This window comes from Arvicola amphibius, chromosome 1 (assembly GCF_903992535.2).
Source record: "Arvicola amphibius chromosome 1, mArvAmp1.2, whole genome shotgun sequence".
NCBI lineage: Eukaryota > Metazoa > Chordata > Mammalia > Rodentia > Cricetidae > Arvicola > Arvicola amphibius.
The window spans coordinates 69,979,129-70,002,989 of NC_052047.1; the positions used below are offsets into that span (position 1 = coordinate 69,979,129).

Consider the following 23,861-nt stretch of genomic DNA (forward strand, 5'->3'; position numbering starts at 1 on the left):
TAGGAAACCCACTGAACCGGGACTGTGGCCCTGAAGGGCAGCAATGATACCACAGCTTGCCAAGTCTACTGTAATGAGCAAGCGCTGGGTGCTAGGAAGGAAGGGGTGTGCTGGGATAGGGAGGAGGGGAGGAACGGTTGCTTTGAGGAATGCATGAGGAAGAAGCAGCTCTCAGATAAATCAAAGGACTCAGCTGTGAACCCTAGAGGGAAGGGATGCTAGGCTGAGGTGCCAATAAAAACCAGAAAACCTTAGGGGCCTGGAGAGAGGGCTCAGCAATTAAGAGCATTTCCAGAGGACCCAGGTTCAATCTCCAACACCCACTTCATAGTTCATAACTACCAGTAGTTCCATCTCCAGAGGCTCCCACAGGTCTGGTCTCAGTGGGTAGCTGCGCTAATGTGCATATCCCCCCCACACACAGGCACACAATTAAAAATAATACAAATAAACTTAAAAACATTTTAGAACCAGGTGTGGTAGTACACACCTTTAATCCTTGAGCAGGTAAGGCTGGTCAGCCAAGACTAGATGAAGGAGTGGCAGGGTCATTTGTTTTCCTTTTTTCAAAACAGGGCCTTGCTATGTAGCCCTGGTTGTCCTGAAATTCGCTCTGTAGACCAGGCTGGCCTCAAACTCACAGAGATCCACCTGCCTCTGCCTCCCGAGTGCTGGGATTAAAGGAGTGAGTCACCCGGCATCATTTAAAGAATAAAACACATGGGTTTTTTCAGTCTTTGAGAGAGTTACCAGGCTGGTTTTAAGATACAGTTTTACGCAGTCCCCTGCTTCCTGAGTAGCTGAGGCTACAGGGGTGCATCCACACTGGGTTTAGGACTAGAGTTAACAAAGGTGTGTAAAATGTATGCTCTAAACACTGAAAATGGCCCTGCAGGATGGCTCAGCAAGAAAAGGCTATGCTAAAAAGCCTGCTGATCAGAATCTGGGCCTCAAAATCCACATACAAGGACAGAAATGACTTCCACAAGTTGGCCTTTGGTCGCCACATGTTTGTTGCAGTTAGTGTGTGTGCACACATGCAGAGACAAACACACATACAAAATAAATGCAAATTGGAAAAAAAAAAACTTATAAAACTGGACTGGAGGGGCTGGAGAGATGGCTCAGTGGTTAAGAGCATTGCCTGCTCTTCCAAAGGTCCTGAGTTCAATTCCCGGCAACCACATGGTGGCTCACAACCATCTGTAATGAGGTCTGGTGCCCTCTTCTGGCCTGAAGACATACACACCACAGAGTATGTATACTACAGAGTATTGTATACATAATAAATAAATAAATATTTAAAAAAAAACTGGACTGGAGAGATGGCTCAGCTGTTGCATGCACTTGCTGTTCTTGCAGGGGGCCCAGAATTAGTTAATAAAGAATACCCACAAGGTGGCTCACAACCACCCATAACTCCAGTTCCAGGAGATCTGATGCCCTCTTCTGAGCTCTGTAGGCACCAGGCACACATGTGGGACACATACATAAACAAGCAAAACACTCATACACATAAATCTAAAAACAAAAACTATAAAACACTATTAGAAGAAACTAAAGTATATCTAAATAGCCCCATGTTTATGGGTTAGATGTGGTGATACATGCCTTTAATACCAGTAGTTAGAGGACAGAGGCAGGTAGATGTCTGTGAGTTTGAGGCCAGCCCAGTCTAAATAGTGGGTTCCAGGCCAGCCAGCGATACAGTGAGAGCCTATCTCAAAAATAAAAATATTTATTGTTAAAGTTGGTAATTTTCGGCAAATGACCTAGCCCTTCAATGCAGACTCTTATTAGAAGTCCTAGCTGGCTGCTTGGCTTAAACTGGACTCTTAGAATGGCTACTCCCAAAACAATCTGAACAAAAACTTGGAGGATTTATTCTTCCCAGTCTCTTAAGTATTTGTACAGAACTCTAGTCACAGAGACAGTGTAGTTGTGTAAGATAAACAGAGGTCCTGGGACAGTGCTGAGCCCAGGAAGCCTCCCTTCACACTGTGGTTTAGTGGTTTGACAAGTGTGCCCGAAGAATCCAATGGGCAAAGAATAATCTCTTTAACCAATAGTTTGTGGACAACTGGACAGCCACATGAAAGTCACTAAAGGCAGACCCCTGTCTCAAACCTGCCATACATTTCCTCAAACCATCTTAATAATCTAAGTATGAGAGTGAAAACGAGGGATGGGGAGAGAGCTCGGTTAGTAAAACGCTGTTCACAAGCCTGAGAACCCGTCTGACCCCCAGAACCCATAGGAAAAGGCAGAGCATAATGGTACCAACTTGTAACCCCAGTACGGGGGACTAGAGACAAGAGGACCCCATGGGCTCCCTGGCCAGCCATTCTACCTCAAGCAGCGAGCCTCAGATCCCAGTGAGAGATCCTGACTCAGAAAACGTGATGGCAGTACAGGAGATGGCCCAGTGACACTGGCTGTTCTTCCAGAGAACCTGGGTTCAGTTCACAGACATCTGTCACTATGGTCTCAGGGTATCTGACACCCTATTCTGACCTCTGAGAGCAGATGCTCATCTGTGCTCATCTCACTTTCTTCCCTCCCCTTACACACTTCAGGATCCTCCGTTCCCACTTTCCCTCCCTTCCACACTGCAGGATCCTCCGCTCCCACTTTCCCCCCTTCCACACTGCAGGGTCCTCCGCTCCCACTTTCCCCCCTTCCACACTGCAGGGTCCTCCGCTCCCACTTTCCCCCCTTCCACACTGCAGGGTCCTCTGCTGAGTGAAAGGCACCACCCACAGTTGGATCTTCCCACCTCAATTAGCAAAAGGAAGATGAACCCCAGACATGTCCACAGGCCATCCCAATCTAGATAATTCGTCCTTGAGAGTCTCCTCCTAGAAGGGAATCTAGACTGTGTCAAATCAACAATTAAAACTAACCGTCACAAGAATAAAATAAAAGCAAGGGTCTAGGGATTTTACCCAGTGGTATACCACTTGTTAAGCCAAGGTTCCATTCAAAGCACCACAGAAAATCCTCAAAACAAACCAACAAAAACAAATGGAAACCCCTCTTATAAGCTCAATAAGAAAGAGTTAAGCAAGGGCTAGTGAGATGACTCAGTGGGTAAAGGCACTTCCTTCACAAACAGGAGGAGCTGAGTTTGATTTTATTCTTAACTAAATTTGACTCCAGGACTCCACATGAAAGATGTACACACAGCATAAGTCTCTGCAATCCTACCACCCTACAGGGAAGTGGCAAGGGGACAGGAGAATCTCAGATAGCTAGGGACAGCTAGCGTAGCAGAAAAACAGCAGAAAGTCCACCTTAAGTAAGGTGGAAGGCAAGGATCAACATATTAAGTTATCTTGTGACCTTCACATGTGTGTTGTGGCTTACACACACACACACACACACACACACACACACACACCCCTCACTTGGAAATGGGCAACAGACCTAAACAGTTAATTCCCTAACAAGAAATGATCTGGTCAGTATACTCAACACTACTAGCCACTTGAAAGAAATACAAGTGAACAACCCCAATGAGGTATCACTTTGCATCCACTAAGAGAGCTGCAATTAGGAAGGCAGTCGTAGACTAGGGGTGTTTGGTCAGTAGTAGAGCACTTGCCTAGCATTTCTTCAGGGGTTTCCCCTTAGCAGAGCAAAGCAGAAGAAATAACATCTTGGGCTGGAGCAGAGAAGAAATGAATACAGGGAAACGCCATTAGGAGGACAGAAGGGAGTTCAGCTGTAACAGCTCTCTCTCCGAGAGGAGCAGGATTGCTACATCCTGTGGGGAGACGATTCCCCATGGGACCCCAGCTTTAGGTACAGCCTGACTTCCCAATAAGTCAGGATACCTTTCCCTTTGGAGTTGTAACACTTGCAACAACAAAATAGCAAGTATCGCTGGCTGTGGTGGCACACGCTGGTAGGATTTGCTGAAGGAGGCAGAGGCAGGAGGATCACGAGTTCGAGGCCAGCCTGGGCTAGAGCCGGGCGGTGGTGGCGCACGCCTTTAATCCCAGCACTCAGGAGGCAGAGGCAGGCGGATCTCTGAGTTCGAGGCCAGCCTGGTCTACAAGAGCTAGTTCCAGGACAGGCTCTAGAAACTACAAGGAAACCCTGTCTCGAAAAAAACCAAAAAAAAAAAAAAATAGCAAGTATCAATAAACAATGTTCATTGATAAATCTCAATATTAATGTTTTCAATTCCTCAACAAAAAGACACAATGTAACAGATTGAATACAGGCTCCACTTTTCTCCTGCATCCAAGAAACATACCACCTCACCAACGAGGTTGAACTCACCTCAGGGTAAAAAGATGGAAAAAGGTATTCCAAGTACGTGGACGCAAGAGAAAAGCAAGTGAAGTCGTTTTTCTATCTGACAAAATAGACTTCATACCAAAAGTAGTCAGAAGAGAGAAAGAATGACTATGCTACATACTCATCAAAAGAAAAATACAACAGGATATTGCAATTATGAATATTTATGCACCAAACACAGGGGCACCCAAATTCATAAACGAAACACTGGTACAGCTAAAAAGCACATATTGATCCCTACCCAGTGATAGTGGGTGATTTCAATAGCCTACTCTCATCAATAACAAAAACCCTACAGAGAAATGCTGGAGTTAAGTAACATCATAAATCAAATGGACTTGGCAGACATCGCAAAACGTTTTATCCAAAGACAAAAAAGATCTGTGGATTAGGCTGGCCTCAAACTCAGAGAGAGATCACTGGCCTTTGCCCCTTGAGTGCTGAGATTAAAGGCATGCGCCACCACTACCTGGTCGAGAATCTATCTTCTTATCGACAGCTCATGGATCTTCCTCCAAAATTGACCACATGCTTGGACTCAAAGCAAGTATCAACAGGTATTAAGAAAACTGAAACAACTCTGTATACCATCTGACCACCATGGATTAAACCTGGATACCAACAACAACAGGAAACCTACAAACTCACGGAAACTGAACAAATCCCTACTGAATGAAAAGAAGGTCAAGACAGAAATCAAGAAGAAAATTTAGGGCTGGAGAGATGGCTCAGAGGTTAAGAGCATTGCCTGCTCTTCCAAAGGTCCTGAGTTCAATTCCCAGCAACCACATGGTGGCTCACAGCCATCTGTAATGGGGTCTGGTGCCCTCTTCTGGTCTGCAAACATACACACAGACAGAATATTGTATACATAATAAATAAATAAATATTTAAAAAAAAAAAAGAAGAAAATTTAGAACTTTTTAGAACTGAATTGAAAATGAAAGCAAAACAAACCCAAATCTATGGGACAATAAAGCAGTTCTAAGAAGCAAGTTCATAGCAATAAGTATCTAAATTGAAAAAAATGAGATTTCATATTAGCCTTAATGGTGCACCTGAAATCTCTAGAACAGGAAAAAATAACTACCTCCATGTGTGTGTGTGTGTGTATGTGTGTATATGTGTATATATATATATATGTTACATTATATGTGGTACATTACAGCATACACCAAGCAACCCAGAGAATAACAAAGTTTATAAATCTATATTCCCCAAAGTAGAAAACCTAAAAAGAAATGAATTGATTTCTTGATATGTATGACCTACCAAAGTTAAATCAAGATCAAATAAGTAATCTAAACGGACTCATAATGCTTAGTGAAATAGAAATAGTAATTAAAAGTCTCCCAACCAATAAAAGTCGGAGCTAGATGGGTTCAGCATGAAATTCTACCAGACTGTTAAATAACCAACACCAGTCCCCTTCAAATTGTTCCACGAAATAGAAACTGAAGGGACATTTCCTAATTCCTTTTTCAAGGTCACTATTGCCATGACAGACCTAACAAAAAGAGAAAATTAGAGGCCAGTATCCCTTATGAACACAGGTACAAAAATTCTCAACAAAATACTTGCAGACTAAATAAAAGAATATGTCAAAAAATTATCCAGGCCAAACATGATAGTGCATAGCTTTAGTACTTGGGAGGTAAAGGCAGGTGGATCTCTATGAGTTTAAGGCCTCCATGGTCTACATAGGGAATTCTAGAACAGTCAGGGGTGTATAACAGAAAGACCCTGTCTCCAAAAAGAAAGATAAGAAAGAAAGAGAGAGAGAGACAGAAAAAAGGAAAGAAAGAAAGAAGAAAGAAAGAAAGGAAGGAAGAAAGGAAGGAAGGAAGGAAGGAAGGAAGGAAGGAAGGAAGGAAGGAAGATTATCCACCACCATCAGGTGGCTTTATCTCAGAGATGCAGGGATGCTTAACATATGTAAATTACTAAACATAATACACCACATAAACAAAGGAAAAGAAAAAAAACCTACATGATCATGTCATTATATGTAAAAAAGGCCTTTGACAAAATTCAACATCCCTTCATGATAAAAGGCCAGAAGAAACTAGGGATACAAGGGACCTAACTCAGAATAATAAAGGCAGTTTACAGCAAGTCAACAGCCAGTATCTACCTAAACAGAGAGAAGCTGAAAGCATTTCCACTAAGATCAGGAAAAAGACAAGGCTGTCTACTCTTCAGCCTATTTAATATATGGTACTTGAAGTCTTAGCTAGAGCAATAAGACAACTGAAAGAGATTAAGGGAGCACAGACAGGAAAAAAGAAGTCAAGGAAAGTATCTTCATTTGCAGACTGTAGTGCGAATTCTAATTGGTCTTAGTAATAAAAACTCTGAGTCAGCTATGGGGTGAAAGCTGATGGATCAGAGAAGCAGAGCGGCAGCCACTAGAGTTCTTACCTCTACCAGTGCTCAGACCAAAGGGGCGATCCTGTCCCTACAGATCCTCAGACTGCATCCATCTCTATGAAACCTCAGACTACATGCTCAGATGGCTGTCTCTTTTCGCTTTATATTCCTCTCTCCACCTAGCCATATCCCTTCCTGTTTCCACCTCCTTAGTGCTGGGATTAAAGGCATGTGACTCCCAAATACTCGGATAAGAGGTGTGAGCCACCACTGCCTGGCTCTGTTTCTCTTTGAGACTGGATCAATCTAATGTAGCCCAGGGTGGACTTGAATTTACAAAGATTAACTCTTCACTGTGATCTTCAGGCAAACTTTGTTAGATCACAAACAAAGTATCACCACAAATGAGTCCCCCAAAAACTCCACCAGGAAATGTTTACAGCTGATACACTGTTGAGGGCACAAAGGTCCTTGCACCCACAGAGCACTAGGGAACCAGAAATGTCAAACACCAAGGGGCCTCTCCTCAAAGCAGAAGGCTGGGAATGGATATTGTTGATGACCTGGTGACCCTTTTGCTATCTATGGAAGCAAACCTCACCCATCTTTTGCTATAGAGCTAGACCTCGCCCAAACCCCCAGAGTGTTTATCCCAGACTCTCCCTCCCTAGACCTTTATCCTTAGCTCCTAGTTAATAGAACCCATCCTTAGGGGAGATGCCATATGTACTTTATGGCCTGCTGACTTCTACTCTGTCTCCGTCAAAGACCACACTAGATCATAGGTCTTTCAGCTATAGAAACCCACTCTCAAGGTCACATATACTTTATAAAGGAGTTTTTAAGTAACACATTTTAAGCTTTTCTGTGCACATGGAGTTGGAATGATTGTTGCCTGGAAACCTGGAATGGGAATGGTTGTTTCCTGGAAACTTTCCTGCAAATTGTATTGTGTTTTAAATATGCTGACTGTAAGCATTGCAGCTTGGACAGAAAGGGATCCTGGCAGTCGGGAGGCCAGGAATACCATAAAGTCACCATAAGCGTAGCAGCTTACAGCCCTGTTCCAAGGAGAGGTTTTCCCAATGTAACAACTCTGCTCCAGCAGGGAAGGGTTACAGTTTTGCTTAGAGTCCCCCTCCCACATACACACACAGTGCAACTATGACTGTGCTCAGCTAGGGGAAGGTTTCCCCAGGGAAAGTGTTACAGCCCAGGACAGTCAGAGCTATGCAGAGAAACCCTGTCTTGGAAAACCCAAACCAGGCCGTGCAGTGATGGTGCATCCCTTTAATCCCAGCACTCAGGAGGCAGAGGTGGGCGGATCTCTGTGAGTTTAAGACCAGCCTGGTCTACAAGAGTTAATTCCAGGACAGGCCCCAAAGCTACAAAGAAACCCTGTTTTGAAAATCCAAAAATAAATAAATAAATAAGTTAACAGTCTCCTAGGAGGCTGTTGCTCTGGATTTTTCCCATTCATGTAGCTGTTCTGATGGGACTGAAGGAGTAGTTCATTGTTATGTATACAATGTAACCCTCAAAAGCTCCTGTGCGGAAGGTTTGGTCCCTAAAGCAGGTGCTCATAGATGGGGCTTTTGGGGAGTCAGACTAATCATGAGGTGCTTGATGTATTAGTGGTTTAATCCACTGATGGATTAATATTTTGATGACATTACTTGGGGACGGAAGCTAGAGGTGGGGCCTCGCTGGAGGAAGTATGTTTCTGGGGTCTTGCCTGGTATATGTGGTCCTCAAGTTTCTGAGACGCTGTGAGGTATCCAGCCCTGGAAAGACCCATACCCTTGCATGCAGCACCTGCGGATGCCGGGAGACTGTATCGGAGTCCCCTAGAACTGGAGCTACACATGGTTTTGAGCTGCCATGTGGGAGCTGGGAATCAACCCTGGGTCCACTGCAGGGGCAGCCAGTGCTCTTAACCACTGAGCCATCTGTCCAGTTCCACAAGTGGAGTGTTTTGTGGATGCCTTTTATCAAGTTAAGAAAATTATCCTTTCTTACTAGTTTTTACCCCCAAAGTTTTAAAAAAATATTATTATACCTAATCTTATGTGTTTTGTGTGGGCACATGAACACCACAATGCTCACGTGGAGGCCGAGGACAACTTTCAGGAGGTCTCTCCTTCCACCTTGTGGGCTCTGGGTCAGCAGGTGCCTTTCCTCACTCAGCCAAGTCACCAGCCCTCCCAGGTTTATAATGAGTAAGCGTTGAGTTTTGGCTTTCCTTGCATCAAGCAGTATGATTGCGGGAATATTCTGTTTTTGTTTTTGTTTGGTTGTTTTTGGTTTTTTTGGTTTTTTTTTTTTTTTTGGTTTTTCAAGACACAGTTTTTCCGTGTAGTTTTAGAGCCTGTCCTGAGCTCTCTCTGTAGACAATAATAAACTCAGTGATAAAATTGACCAGGTCCAGGTACACACGAACAGAATAAAGGTTTCTAAGTTTGCCCTGCAAGAGAATCTTCTCAGCAGCCACAGAGCTCAGGTTCAGAATATCAAACCAAAGCCTACACTATAAGGTTGGCTAAATTACAAAGAAAATCCAAGTCCCAGGCTCGGAGTTGGGCATTAATTGGTAAAGAATGGGAACCTGTAACTTGGGGGAGGACCCTTTGAGACTGAGAATCTTGAACTCCCAGATTCTCAGGGGTTTATCTCACCTGGGGAGGCAGTCTCTCCACCACAGCAGATGTACTCTCACCTCTGTCCCCTGAAATTCCTCCTTTGACTGAGAAAAACAATCTTCATTGTATGCTAAGCCAACAGGGATTTTCCCTGAAGGAGACTCTGTGCCAGGCTTTTTCTTTTGAGCCACCAACTAGCTCCCAAATCATGACATGGAGACTTCTTATTAGTTTTGAATGCTTGGCCTTAGCTTATCTCTTCTCTGGATAGCTCTTTTAGCTTAAATTAACCTGTTCTCTTTATCTTCCTTTTGCCTTGGGGATTTTTACCTTTCTCACGTTCTTTCTGTATATCTTACTTTCACGGCTTCTTGTGTCTGCTGGCTGGCATATTCCTAGCTTCTGGCTTCTGCCCTGGGTGTCTCCCTTGTCCTCTCTTCCTTCTCTAGCCTAGATTTCTCCTCCTATTTATTCTCCATGCCTGCCAGCCCCGCCTATCCTTTCTCCTGCCTATCTATTGGCTGTTCAGCATTTTATTAAACCAATCAGGAGCCTTGGGCTGGCAAGGTGAAACAGATGCAACATATCTTTACATAATGAAACACACACCCTTACATCTTTAAGCAAATGAAGCATAAACAAAAGTAACACACCTTTACAGCTAAAGTAATATTCTGCAACATAAACAAACGTGACACATCTTTGTCAGTTAAAATAATAGTCCACGACAAGACAATACAGACATCTCTCAGGGCCACCAATAGCTGCCTCTAGACCTATAGCCAGACTTAAAGCAGGCTTCTAGAGGGGAGGTAAAGAGTCCATGAGGAGGTGCACTACACTACTAAAGAGCATGGTGAGTTCGCTAATTAATTTAGGCAGAAGTCTGGGGAATATGTGCGGGAATGGATTTCAAGGGTGTGGGATAATGGTGGAAGGAACATAAAACCAAGCTTGTTGATATAGGTCCCTGAGTGGAGATTCTAAGTTTAACAGAAGCTTGCACAGCTTGAAAAAAAAAGTGTCAAAAGTTTGTTTGAATGATTGGCTGAAGCATTTGCTGACTTTTTAAAAAAAGATTTATTTATTTATTACATATACAGTATATACAGTATTCTGCTTGCATGTATACTTGCAGGCCAGAAGAGGGCATCAGGTCTCATTACAGATGGTTGTGAGCCACTGTGTGGTTGCTGAGAACTGAACTCAGGACCTCTGGAAGAGCAACCAGTGCTCTTAATCTCTGAGCTACCTCAGCAGCCCTGAAGTATTTGTTGAAAGATGGCCTACTGAAAAGGAGTTGGCATGCCTGATATCCCTTGGGTTAGTGCTGATGAAAGGGTGCTGTGTAAAACCTAATCTTCCACAGCAGGAAGGCCCAGAAGACACACCCTTCACTGATCCTATAAGATACAAATGGTGAGGGGGCACCCGCACATTTGAAGAGTCTTCTTGGGGGCTGGAGAGATGTCTCAGTGGTTAAGAGCATTGCCTGCTCTTCCAAAGGTCCTGAGTTCAATTCCCAGCAACCACATGGTGGCTCACAACCATCTGCAATGAGGTCTGGTGCCCTCTTCAGGCCTTCAGGCATACACACAGACAGAATATTGTATACATAATAAATAAATAAACAAATTTTTTTTTAAAAAGAGTCTTCTTGTTCTTTTCATTGTGCCATACCTTAGGGTTGGAGATGCTGCTGCCTAATTGGATGAATTAAATACAGTGGGTTTAATTGGGCCTTGGGTAACAGGGCCCAGGTGGCAGCACTGAATATTCAAATCAAGGTTATGAAACTGGGCAAAGCAGTGTTTATAATAGCCTGAGCCATAATGGGCAGCACAGGCAAGATTTTCATGGTAGCATGGCTTGTATTGATCTTTGGTTCTGGCTACTTAATAATGGTGTTTCCAGGCATGAAACAGACTTGAGCCAGTCTGCAGACCTAGGACCTCCTGAATGAAGGGACAGTCAAGTTGCCCTGAGGAAGAGCCTTGATAAAAAAAAAAATCTAAGAGTTTTATTGTTAAATTTTCTCCAGTCCTTTCCCCAGAAGGACCTATGACCTTTTACAAGGGTAACTGTACACTGGGGGAAAGGAAGCATCAGACTTTCGAGGGTCTACTGGTGTGGTGGTTTGAATAAAAATGGCCCCCATAGGTCCATGGGAGTGACACTATTAGGAGGTGTGGCCTGGTTGGAGTAGATGTAGCTTTGTTGGAGGAGGTGTATCACTAGAGCCTGGCCAGTGTGCCACTGTCACTTCCTACTACCCAGGGATCCAGGTGTAGGACTCTCAGCTACCTCTCCCACACCATGACTTCCTGCATGCCACCATGTCCCTCCATGATGATAAAGGACTAAACTTCTGAACTGTAGGCCACCTCAGTTAAATGTTTTCCTTTGTAAAAGTTGCTGTGGTCATGGTGTCTCTTCACAGCAATAAAACCCTAAGACAATTAGATACCGGTCCTGAATTGATGCTGATTCCAGGAGACCCCAAGTAACATTGTGGCCCTCCAGATACAGTAAGGGCTATGGAGTTCAGGGGATTAATGGAGGTTGGCTGAAGGCCAACTCAGTAGGTCCGGTGGGTCCCTGAACTCACCTGTGCTTATTTCCCCAGTCCCACTCTAGAGCTGCCTCTGACAAGGAAAATAGTGAATTAAAAACACTATCACTAATCCCAGCACTCGGGAGGCAGAGGCAGGCGGATCTCTGTGAGTTCGAGGCCAGCTTGGTCTACAAGAGCTAGTTCCAGGACAGCTAAGGCTATTACACAGAGAAACCCTGTCTCGAAAAACAAAAACAAAACCAGTATCACATCCATGCAAGAACTTTAGAAATTAGTGCCACCGTGGAGAACTTGAAAGATGCAGGGGTGGTGGTTCCCTCTACGTCTCCCTTTAACTGTGCTATCTGGTCTGTGCAGAAGACAGATGGATTGTGGAGAATGACAGTTGACTATTGAAAACTTGACCAGGTAGTGACTTCAACTGCAGCTGCTATGGCAGATGTGGTGTCTACTGGAGCAGACTAACACATCTGGTACATGGTACGCAGCTTTTGATTAGCAAATGCATTTTTTTCTCAGTACCTCTGCAGAAGGACCACCAGAAGCAATTTACTCTCAGTTGACAAGGCCAGCAGTGTACCTTTACAGTTTTACCTCCAAGGACATGTTAACTTCCTGCCCTGGGTCACAACTTAGTTGGAAGTTATCTCAGTTGTTTGTCTTTTCCACAAGGTGTCACGTTGTTCACTATACTGATGACATTATGCTGACTGGACAAAGTAAGCTGGAGGCAGCAATTGCTTTGGATTTGTTGGTAACACATATGCGCATCAGAGGATGGGAAATAAATCCAACCAAAATCAAGGGCCTTCTACATCAGTGAAATTCTTAGGAGTCCAGTGGTGTGGGGCATGCAGAGACATTCCCTCCAAGGTGACGGATAAGTTATTGCACCTCCCTCTCCCACCACCAAGACAGAAGCACAATGTTTAGTTGGCCTGTTTGGAATCTAGAGACAGCACATTCTCCACTTGGGAGTTACTCCAGCCCATAGACCAAGTGACTCAGAAAGCTGCTTGCTTTGTGTGGAGCCTGGAACAGGGCTCTTCAGCAGGTCCAGGATGCTGTGCAGGCTGCTCTGCCACTTGGACCATATGATCCAGCAGACCCGAAGGTATTGAGGTGTCAGTGGCAGCTAGGGATGCTGTTTGGAGCCTTTGACAGGTCCCTATAGGTGAATCACAGAAGAGACCTTTGGATTTTGGAGCAAGGCTCTACCATCATCTGCAGAAAACTATTCTCCCTTTGAGAGACAGCTCTTGGCCTGCTTTAGGGCCATAGAGTTTGGCAAGAAGATTACCAAGATAGCATGTGACCTGAGCTGCTTATCATGAGCTGGGTGTTGTCTGAGCCATCACGCCGTCAAGTGGGACCTGCACAGCAGCAATCTATTATTAAATAGAAATGGTATATATGAAATTGGGCCCAAGCAGGTCCTGGAGTCACCTGTTAGGAGTTACATGAAGAAGTCGTCCAAATGGCTTCTATCCCAATACAATGCAGTCTGCTGCTAAGCATGCGCCTATAGCCTCATGGGCTGTGCCAGATCAGCTAAGGAAGAAAACAGGGCCTCGTTTACTGATGGTTCTTTGCATTATGGAGTAGATACTTATTCTGGTTACATGTTTGCCTTCCTGCACATCATGCTTTCTGCCATAAAACTACCATCTGTGGACTTACAGAATGTCTCCTCCACCATCACGGTATTGCTTCTGACCAAGGAGCTTCACAGCTAGAGAAGTGTGACAGTGGCCACAACCATGGAACCCACTGGTCTTACTATGTTCTCCATCCTGAAGTAGCTGGCCTGATAGAAAGATGGAATGGCCTTTTGAAGACACAGTTACGGCGCCAACTAGGGGGCAGCAGTCTGGAGGGCTGGGACAGGGTTCTCCAGAAGGCAGTTTAGGCTTTGAGTTAACATCCCATATTTTTGGTATGGTTTCTCCCATAGCCAGGATCCACAAGCCTAGAATTAAGGGGTGGCAATGTTGAAATAACTAGGCTAGCTAAGGATAAAACAATTATATTTTATTTATTATAAGGGGAAAACTCACGAAACAGTAAATGAGAAATCCAAGCACAGCAATGTCCCGCGGGCATGTTACCCCAGGAATTGTTCACAGATGCACTTACATGCATGCCCATAGCAGTCCTAGTCACAGTCACAAAGCCCATGCAGACCTTCAGGACCTGAGTAGACAGTGGAAAGCTCACAGCTTGTAGCAGCGGAGAACCAAGCTCGATACATGTAACAACTGCAGGGGCCCCAAGAGCATTGGCTAACTGAGAGGACAACAGTGGCTGACATAAAATCTAGCTGCACATCTGTGACCTATTTGTAGGGACGAAGACAAACGCATGAGTTGGGGTAAGCCTCACTTATACTCTGTAAGAATATAATGCACTCTATTGAATGGTAATCTTTAAAATGCTTGTTAATGTGGCGGTTGATCTAGGAGGCTCTCCTGTCAGGCCCTGAAGAAGGCAGTGAGAGTGGGCACTGGGGCAGTGGGCAAGGGCCTTTTGAGCCAGAGGTGCCTGGGGATGAGGAACTAGAGGGCACTGTGATGAGCCCACTTCTGTGTGTCTGCCTCAGAGAAGGTGACGCAGTTGGTCACACAGGGTCTGCAAACAGGGACGGGCAGTGAACTGGGAAAGTGGGGGAGACTGAACTAGAGGAACACAGCTGACACTGGAAGAGACGACAGAAATGCCAGAGCCACACGACCTGCGTGAGGACTGTGGGTCTGAGACTGCTGCAGGGCTGTCAGAAGAGACGGGACTGGGGAGCCTGCACCTCACGACTCAGGAAGGCGAGAACCCTCAGTTGCTGCCCACTGATCTTGCTGGTTTTCAGTACCGCTGCAAGGCTGGGCTGCAGTGTCTGTCCGAGGAACCAGCCCTCCCAGACGTCACTGCTGGGACTGTGGATGCACAGGAGATTGTGGGTGGGCAGGCCTGGCTGAGCTGAGGCTGGAGTGTGGAAGAGTGGAAGAGGAGGAATGTGGGTTCCAACTCTGGGGCTGGGCTGCTAATGAAGTCTGGTGTCCAGCTCTGTGGGTGGTGGTGCCCGACAGCCCCAGCACAGGAGGTTTCCTTCCTAGGTCACTTCTTCCTCTAGACATGACAGCACAGCCTTCAGTCAGGATTCCTGCTCTGTGTAACACCTCACAGCCAGAATTATATTTCCTACATCAGCTCAAGAACAGGGCAGGGACACGTGTCTCTTTTCTAGCGCACCGAACAGGGTACCCTGCAGCAGACGGCAGCCACAGCTGGATAGACCAAATGCTCACTCCAGAACCAGAGCCACGACATCAGACAGCCATAGTTCCATGACGTATGGACTGCTCATAGCCCCTGACCCTGAGGAGTGCGAGACTGAAAGCTGACTCAGCGCCACATCTTGCCAAGGTGCCCACAGCTGAAAATTCCATTAGCACAGGCGAAGCCATTGGGTGGCAGTCCACCTTCTGTCTAGAAACATCCCTGATCAAACATGAGGAAACTCCTCATTTTTGTGGGTGGGTGTGGCGGCCAGCAGGCAGGATCAGGCATTTCTCTGCTCTGGAGGAAGGTACTTGAGACCCAGGAGTCTGAAAATGTCTTCCTCAGAAGTCGCATGAAAAAATGTCTTCTGCAAGGAACAAGAATGTTAGTTGCTGGGGTCTATGCCATGACTGCATGCAGTAGAGCTAGAGCCAGACCATGCTTCCATGCAGTAGAGCTGGAGGCAGACCATGCTCCCATGCAGCAGAGCTGGAGCCAGGCCATGCTTCCATGCAGTAGAGCTGGAGCCAGGCCATGCTCCCATGCAGCAGAGCTGGAGCCAGGCCATGTTCCCATGCAGTAGAGGGGGAGCCAGGCCATGCTTCCATGCATGGCTGGGACCAGGCCATGTTATTGCACGTAGTTGGGATCACGTCACACTACATGGCAGTGTACAGCATATTTGAGATTGCGAACCAGGATTCAGGTTATAGGAGCTGTTTTTAACCCTAGTTCCTGGCAACTTACCTGTTCAGGATCAAACAGCCCGTGGCTGTTCAGCCACAGCCCCTTCTCTTGCCGACTGAAACGCCGCAGCTCCCGCTCAAAAAGCTGGGGAGAGATGGGGAGGACAATTGCCTTTAGCAGGGCTGGGCCACCCGAGGCCCAGACCCCCAAGGAACACATGACCTACCTGGGAGCCAGTCCAACCAAGAAGAGCGAAGGGGAACTGGCTGTTGGGGGTGACCACAAGATCTACCCTCACAGCTTTCCAGGTTGGACAGGGATGTAGGGGCCCCTCTAAAGCTGTGTGTGGGGGTTGGGGCAAGGACAAGATGCAGAAAGTCCTCTCAAAAGCATCCATCTTGTAGTTCTGCCGCAGGAGGTGGGCAGAGTCTAAGTGGTTGCGATGGTGCTGGTAATACAGGACCAGTCCCTGAGAGAGAGGAGGCAGGTGTGGCTGGGTGCTGCCATGGTTCTGGGAGGGTAGAAGGCTGGTCAGTGGTCACTCCTGTGCAGGGCACTGGAGGCCTCACCTGGCTCTGTAGGTGGTTTATCACTCTGGGTAGCAGCCCCACTTCCTGGCCCTCCTCAGGATGAGTGATCAGGAAGTCTACATCATGACCTTGTAACTTCCCCCTGAAAGAGAAAGTTTGATTCTCTGGCCTCAGCACAAAGCCATGTCCCTTTCAGTGAGTGGAGAGGCCACCTCTGCATTCACAACTCCAGTCCCTACCTTAGGGAGGAGCCTGGTGCATACTCAGAAGGTACGGTGGGCCCCCTTACCTCCGGAAACCACCAGTCAGCGTGACAGTGGCTCCAGGCAGATTCTGACTCACGGCTGCCTCCACCAACTGCTGCAGAGCCTCGGCATCGGCTCGCCCAACTGGGGCGCTCAGGTCCTGGTAGTACTGGAGCCCTGTGGGCAGCACAGCCTGTCTTTCTCATGGAGCCCACCCCCAGGACACAGCAGCCACTACAACCCCATGGCTGTGGGAAAGGCAGAGGGTAAGGTCAGGGCCAGAGCAGAGTGAGATCATACAGATGATCCACTTCTCCTTTTAAACTTAAATTCTTCTTTTGGGATAAATGTAGATTCACATGCAATTGAAGTAAACAAGATCCCTCGTGCCCTGCACCCAACTCCCCCACAAACATAATATCTTGTAAAACTCCAGTGAGTTTGAGACCAACATGGTCTATCTATACAGTTTCAGGCCAGCCAGGGCTATGTAACAGAGAGCTGGGGCAGAGAGTTTAGCATGCACCTTATAAGGTTCACTCCCCACACTACAACAAAACAAACAAAAACATCTTTCACAGAACCACATGTGACAATGAAGCTGACACAATGAAGATGCAGCCGGCACTTTTTGTTTGTTTTTGTTTTGTTTTTCAAGCCAGGGTTTCTCTGTGTAACAGTCGTGGCTGCTCTGGAACTTGCTTTGAAGATCAGGTTGCCCTTCAACTCACTGAGATCCACGGCATTGAACGCACAGAAATCCACCTGCCTCTGCCTCCCAAAAGCTGGGATTAAAGGCGTGCGCCACCACTGCCCGGCTGCAGCCAGCACTTTTAAGGTTTCTGATTCTCCATTAGTCAAAGGCAACCAAAAGGCAGTGAAAAGATGTGGCAACAATGGGTCTGCTACCAGCCACCTCTCCTTCGGCCCAGTGTGCCTGTCAAAGGGGCATCTTTGTGCCCTCCGTGCTCAGTTAAGGAGGTTTAAGCATGAGGAGTGGCAATGCTTAGCATCCAGCAAGCCCTTAGTAAACACTGCTGGCCATCCCGTCTACCCTGCTCTGGGAGGTGAAGTAGGCAGCATCCAGGGAGGCCACTGGCAGGCCATGGCACCCTTCAGCAGTCTCCAGCCAAGACCACTAGAGCGATCAGGCAGACTACACCGACCAAACGCCTGCTCATCCCCTGCTGGCTTCCAGAGGCACTTGGGAATTTCATGCTATTGTATCTCTGTTTTCCAGAGAAGGTAACCGAGACTTAGAGGTTAGTCTTGAAGCCATGGTTACATATCTAGTAAATAGAGGAAAGAACTCAAATCAGGCATAACAAACCCAAGGTTTATGTTATTTCTACTCGTGGTGGCACCTACACCACAAAACCATACACCCCAGATACCACATTGGACAGACCAAGGCTGTCCCCAACACAACTGAAATCAAACAGGAGGAAGCATGAGGCCCAGATGCCATGGCAATGCCATGACAACACTCATGGAGAAGGGGCCATGATAGACACCGGCTACAGGAAGAAAACCACAGGGAGCCCATCTAATCACTCCCGGGATCCCTCTGCACCAGCTGCTCCTGGGCACTGGTAGTCAGCACATTCCACAGCAGAGGGAGGGGCTTCGCTGTGCAGAGCTCCTGGGTCCAGGCGGCTCTGGGAAGTTCACCTGCTTTCTGCTGTTTGGTCAGTTTCTGGGGCTGCTCTCTGAGCTCATCCAGGGTTCGGAGTCCTTCCTGGTACCACCGGTTGGCAGTCCTCACACCAACCCCAAAGACTTGGGTGAAGAGCTATGTGGAAGAAGGGATGGATAGGTCAGGACAACGTCTACAGAAGATGTCCCTGAGAATGCTGCCTTCATGCCTAGTGTCACAGGACGAAGACCAAATCCAGGAATCTGGTCTACCCAGACCATGCTCACAGGGGACTAAACCAACATACCCTGAGAGTAGCCCTATTAGGGACAGCGTATTTCAGCCACCCAATCACCAGAAAACTTCAGGAAGCTCTCTCTTCAGCCCTTGTGAAGTTTGTCCCCTTAATGCACAGGCACAGCCCGAGCTTACAACAGAACCGAAGAGTTATCCTGTCTACAGGCTCGCTGGGTTTTTAGTTCACTGGGAAAAGGCCTCCACTTACTGCGGCTGGGACTTACTGTGTGTTCTCTTCAACAGCAAAGCCGAGGACGAGTGAACCAAGGAGGTGGTGTTAACAGAGCACTAGGGGCCTGACTTGCATCTACCACAGCAGGTGTGGAGAACCTGATCTCAAAGGTCCAAATGCCAAGTGGTCATGGGGTCCCGGACTAAGCATGTTGCCTGCCTTGGGCCAGTCGTGGAGATTCTCCCCAGGAATTTTGGAATGAAACTAAGGACAGCCCACACCATAGTGGAGGTTGCATGTATGATCCAAACCCTTCTGCGGCTATGTATCGTGGCTGTAGAGAATACCAAATATATGTCCGGAGGATGGAGGTCAGGTGTGGCCATGCATGCCTGTCATCCCAGCACTCAGGAGACAGATGCCGGAAGATCTCGAATTATAGAGCAGCTTTGAACTATAAGCAAGACCCTGATCACAAACAAGCAAAACAGAGCTGTCTTGTAGAAGAGCAGTCTCAGCCCTGCCCTTCCTGGGCTTTTCTCAGTCCTCTTTTCCCTGACTCTCTCAACTCACAGTGTAAGACAGACCACTGTCATTACAAATCTGGTATTAGCTGGGCGGTGGAGACACATGCCTTTAATCCCAGCACTCAAGAGGCAGATGATCTTTAAATTCAAGGCTACCCTGGTGTATAGAGCAAGGACAGCCAGGGTTACACAAAAAGACTCTGTCTCAAGAATACAAAAACAAAAAAAGATCAAGTACTACTCTTGCAGAGGGCCTGAGTTCAAGTCCAGGAGTCTACAACTGCCTATATCTCCAGGAGATCTGTCACCTGACAACCTCACTCACCCACACTAAAGTGAACATCTACACATGCAAGTATATATGTAATTTCAATAATAAATCTACTAAAATAATCTGACATAGTTTGAATATGGGAGTCCATTCTGGTATCTCAGCATCTGGGAGGTGAGGGCAGGAGGAGAGTGGGCTCGGCTACAAAGTGTGATCCTTCCCAGCTTAGGCTGTGTGAGCAAGAGGCAGCCCGCTAAAACCAAACAAACCAGCCCCGGGTACTGTGGTACTTGCTTGTAAGTGTAGCACATAGGAGACTGAGGCCAGCCTGCATTACAAAGCAAAATTGTCTCAAGATAGATAGATAGATCGACAGACAGACAGACAGATAGATGATAAACAGATGATAGATGATAGATAGATAAATAGATGATATAGATGATATAGAAATAGATGATAGATAGACAGACACACAAGACTATTCCATTAAAAAAATAGATGGTGCTGAGTGATGTAGAAAATTCCCTGTGTTCAAACAGCCTCTACCTGCTCTCCAGGTGGCACCTATCAGGTGTCAGTCTAGCTTCCATGTCTTAGTGACCTACTATGACCCCAAGATTGGGTAAAAAGGCCTTTGCTGGCTGCTGGCTCACACAGTGGATTGTGCTGTGCACCCCTGCCAAGGTCCTAGCTGTCCCCTCCCCCAACACGCACCTTCATGGTCTGGTGCCTTTCTGAGCAGCGGACTTGCTCCACCTCCTCACATGTTCCATGTTCCAGCAGCTCCTGGGACAGGAGACAAAACAAAGCGCTCAGCCTGAAGATCAGGCAGTTCCTCCCATACCCTGCAGAGAGGGGGCTCTAGGGTGTCAGGGACACCACAGTAGAACTTGGAAATGGAAACTATACCCCAGGAGGTAACCAAAGCTGCAGGGCACAGCTGGGATGGCAGGGGCTCCAGCCACAAAGGTCTCCAGGGCTGGAGTTATTACAGTCAACGGATTCTGTGGCATGGCTCATTCCTCATATGAGTCCCAGGGTATACCAATGTTTACCTTTAGAAATATGTATGACTTCATCTAAAAGTGGCTTTTGCCACTGTGGGTTCTTAAAAGAAAAGTATCCAAAAGGCTTGTCCAATGTTGGGTCCTCAAAAAACATTTCAGAGTGCTTTCTTACAATACACCAGATTTCCTGGGACTGCTAACAATGACACCAACGCAAGCAACGATGCCATGTCCAGCCGCAACCTCCACTGAGTCTACTCATCTACCCGGAGGTAGGGGAACAACTCCCATACCAGGATCTGTGAAGGCTGCATCTGTATGAATGCCCCTATTTCCAGACTGGGCTATGAACCACCTATTCACAGTCTCCTGCTATTCCACAAGGCCCAGGTCTCCCCACTCCACACACTCCCCCCACTCAGTATGACATGCACCTACCTGGATTACTCTAGAGGAATGTCCTCCAAGGTGGGGCAGCCCCTGCAGCTGGCTCATGGATGTGACAGGCCAGGGAAGGGACTTGAGCACCGAGGCTGCTCTGCGGAAGGAGAGGAGACGGCCCTCATTGCCTTCAAAACCTGCTGCCTCTGCCAGCGTCTCCAGAGCCTCCTGTGGGGAGGACCCTTGGTTAAGGTACAAGGTGGGCATGGGACTTTGCCTCAGCCTTTTAGCTACCAACCAGCTCTACCCATACCACCCACTTTCTGAAGCAGGGATCGGCTCATAGATGTGGCTTACTGAGAGGGCAGTATTGTGGTGGGAAAGAGGCGTGGGACGTTGACAGGCATAAGTTGGCATCATCACTGAGCCTGGAGGCTCCTTCCTGGGTTCCGCTATCTGCAAAAGGGTAAGGCACAGGTCATCGTGAAGCTGCAGGACTGGCATGGACTCTATCCCTCAACTCTATATATGTGGGCTGAGGACTGAGGTCTCAGAAGTGAGGGAGCTTGTCTCCTGTCTCCTAGCAGCCTGGTTCCAGAGCATCCCAAAGACAGGTTCCTGCCAGCTGGGTTCATCCCAAGTACTAAGGAAGACACACTTAAATATACTGGAAGTAGGTATGTCCCAAATGGTCAGAACAGAGGTGGGATGGTCTAGCCCCCAAATCCCTGCTGTGAGGGCCCTTGGCCTTCTTGGGCCCTGAGAACCCTCACTCCCCACATCCTCCTGAGGACAGAGGCACTGCTACTGTGTCATCTGTCCCAGCTGAGCCAGTCCCTCACTAGCTCACCTCCAGGCGGTGCCGGACCTCCTCAGGGACAGGCTGCCCAGCTGCCATACTCTCTGTAAACCAGCTGATGTCCAGCAGAACTGGCTGCGGGCTGCCTGGGTGATGAGCAGCCATATTCTTCTGCCAGCAGGTGGCCTCCTTGGCTGAGGTCTGCTCCATCACCACATGCGTCACCTCTGAGCTGGGGGAAGAGGAGAATGAAACCTAGGGCCCCTGCAGTTCTGCTTGCCCCTTATCCCAAGCCTTGGCTCCTGCACAGTGACTGCCCTGCGTTCTTCAAACACCCTTTCCTCCGGAAAGCCTTCCCAGCCTTTTTTGATGGACGTCCACCTCTCCACTCTCCCACCGGGTTCTTAGCGAAGCCACGCTCACAAGCCAGTTCGACTGGTTAACTTGTCTGTCACCCTCTGCAGCAGGGAAAAGCCTGCTGTAGGGGCCAGGGCCAGGTGGTTCTGATCTCAGCGCTGACTGTTTGGAGACTTACTGTGGAGCACAGGCTGGCCTGAACTCCAGCACTCCTGCACCAGGATTAAAGGCAGGCATCCCGCTCTGCTAAGATTTAAATACAGACACAAGAGTCTTGCCCTATTTGTTCAAACCCCCAGTAGGCAAATTCTTGCTGCAGGGAAAGTGCGGTCTCTCTGTATTTCCTTTACATTGGAGAAATTCAAGCAAACTATCTTGTCAGGCTGTTGTAAAAATGTAGAGCTGTGTGCAATCCAAACTGTTTTCTCCACTCTTTACTGGCGCCTTTAGTAATGTTTCATTATGGGGGGGTGGTGCAAACAAGTTAGCCAACCAGAGGGGTACAGGTTCCAAGTTTCTTTATTAGTCTCAATCGCAAAGTTACGCCATTGCCCTGAGCATGTTCTCTACTGGAGCTGGTTGGTGACTTCCGCAAACTCAGGACGTAATGGGAGGGCGAGCAGCTAGCAAATATGGCTCACTAACTACTTTTCCTTGTATGCCTTAAGAAGCCTCTGGCATGAGATGGCACCCTTTCAAACTGAGGAACTCCCGAGCTGGAGGAAGGAACCGCAACCGCGAAGTGCCAGGGCTGGCTTAGAACCCAAAGCCGTAGGTGAATCATCTCCCGCCCTGGGCCACGGTGAGTCCATACACTGGGGTGACCGGCTTATATACCAGCCTCCCCGCGAGGCTGGCATCCCACCAACACCGGGCCCTCGTGGGAGCCGCACACCTGTAGGCATCTAGGATGCGGAAGCCTTTGGACCGCGCCAGGCGCGTGAGGAAGGCCCGGCGACTGCGGCCCATGCGCGGCTCGGCCAGGTAGATGGCCACCGCCGGGAAGCGCGCCGGCGGCGGCGCGGAGGAAGCAACAGCGCGGTGTGGGGACTCGGCCCGCACTCGCCGCCGCTTGGGAAGCATCTGGACACGGAATTCAGGAAGCACGGAAGGCGGCAGAACCGAGGAAGCCGAGGTCGGGAGAGAAGGCGGAAGGACAGCGAGGAAGCTTGCGAGGAGAGGAAGCGGTGCCTGCTCCGCAGCAGGAGTAGGAGGACTCTATGCAAATGAGGCGCGCTCTGGGATGGCTTGGGCTCCACCTCTGAGGCCCCGCCTCTATGCAAATAACTCCCGAGGACTCGCGGGATGTTTGACCCGCTCTCTGGGTCAGCCCCATTGGCTTCGCAGACCTTAGAGGGGAGGGCCTGGGTTTGTGGGCGGGGCTTTAGCCTTCGAGTGGGCGGGCCTTGTTTTTTCTGTGGGGCGGGGTCTTCACCTTCCCTTTTCCTACAACGCCCCCTCCCGCCCCCAAGGGCGGTGCCTCGGTTTAGCCCGCACCCGCTGCCTCTGCTGGTGACGCGGCGCCTGCACTGCAGCCACTGTGTGCGCGATGGAGTGCAGATACGTAGTCTGCGTGCTGGTTGGAGTGTAAAGAAGTTTTCCAATCTAACGGCACTGGGACAGCTGGCCGTCCACTTGGAAAAATAGAAATTGGCCCCCTCCGTCATTGCTTAACATCAAGTAAATCCCAGATGGAGCAAACATTTAAATCCGAAAAGAAACCAAAACTGAAAGGACAGAAACTCGATTTTTTTATTTAAAAATTATTTATTAGACTTATTTATCTTTAT

General features: G+C 47.8%; 1 protein-coding gene across 4 annotated transcripts; it reads right to left on the reverse strand.

Moving 5' to 3' along the window:
• Positions 1-13,899: 13,899 nt before the first annotated feature.
• Positions 13,900-23,261, reverse strand: Polm (DNA polymerase mu). Of its 4 annotated transcripts, none has more exons than XM_038313765.1 (11): positions 22,967-23,261; positions 21,766-21,946; positions 21,273-21,371; positions 20,973-21,143; positions 20,242-20,313; positions 18,296-18,416; positions 16,669-16,801; positions 16,419-16,521; positions 16,076-16,318; positions 15,910-15,993; positions 13,900-15,529 (listed from the first exon to the last, which is right to left on the reverse strand). In XM_038313765.1, exons 1-11 carry the CDS (start codon positions 23,152-23,154, stop codon positions 15,443-15,445), a joined length of 1,482 nt encoding a protein of 493 aa, XP_038169693.1. In that variant the 5' UTR covers positions 23,155-23,261; the 3' UTR covers positions 13,900-15,442. The 4 variants fall into 4 exon arrangements, with proteins under 4 accessions (XP_038169693.1, XP_038169699.1, XP_038169714.1 ...); XM_038313771.1 differs by having other exon boundaries at positions 21,766-21,941; positions 22,967-23,093; XM_038313786.1 differs by lacking the exon at positions 16,419-16,521 and having other exon boundaries at positions 16,669-16,793.
• Between the last annotated feature and the right edge of the window lie 600 nt (positions 23,262-23,861).

Coding starts and splice junctions, on each gene's coding strand:
- Polm (XM_038313765.1), bottom strand. CDS start 23,154: ATGCTTCCCAAGCGGCGGCGAGTGCGGGCCGAGTCCCCACACCGCGCT. Junction 16,802..18,295: donor GACCAAACAGCAGAAAGCAG/GTGAACTTCCCA, acceptor TGCTGCCCACAG/GGCTCCAGTACTACCAGGAC. Junction 16,319..16,418: donor TAAACCACCTACAGAGCCAG/GTGAGGCCTCCA, acceptor CCTCTCTCTCAG/GGACTGGTCCTGTATTACCA.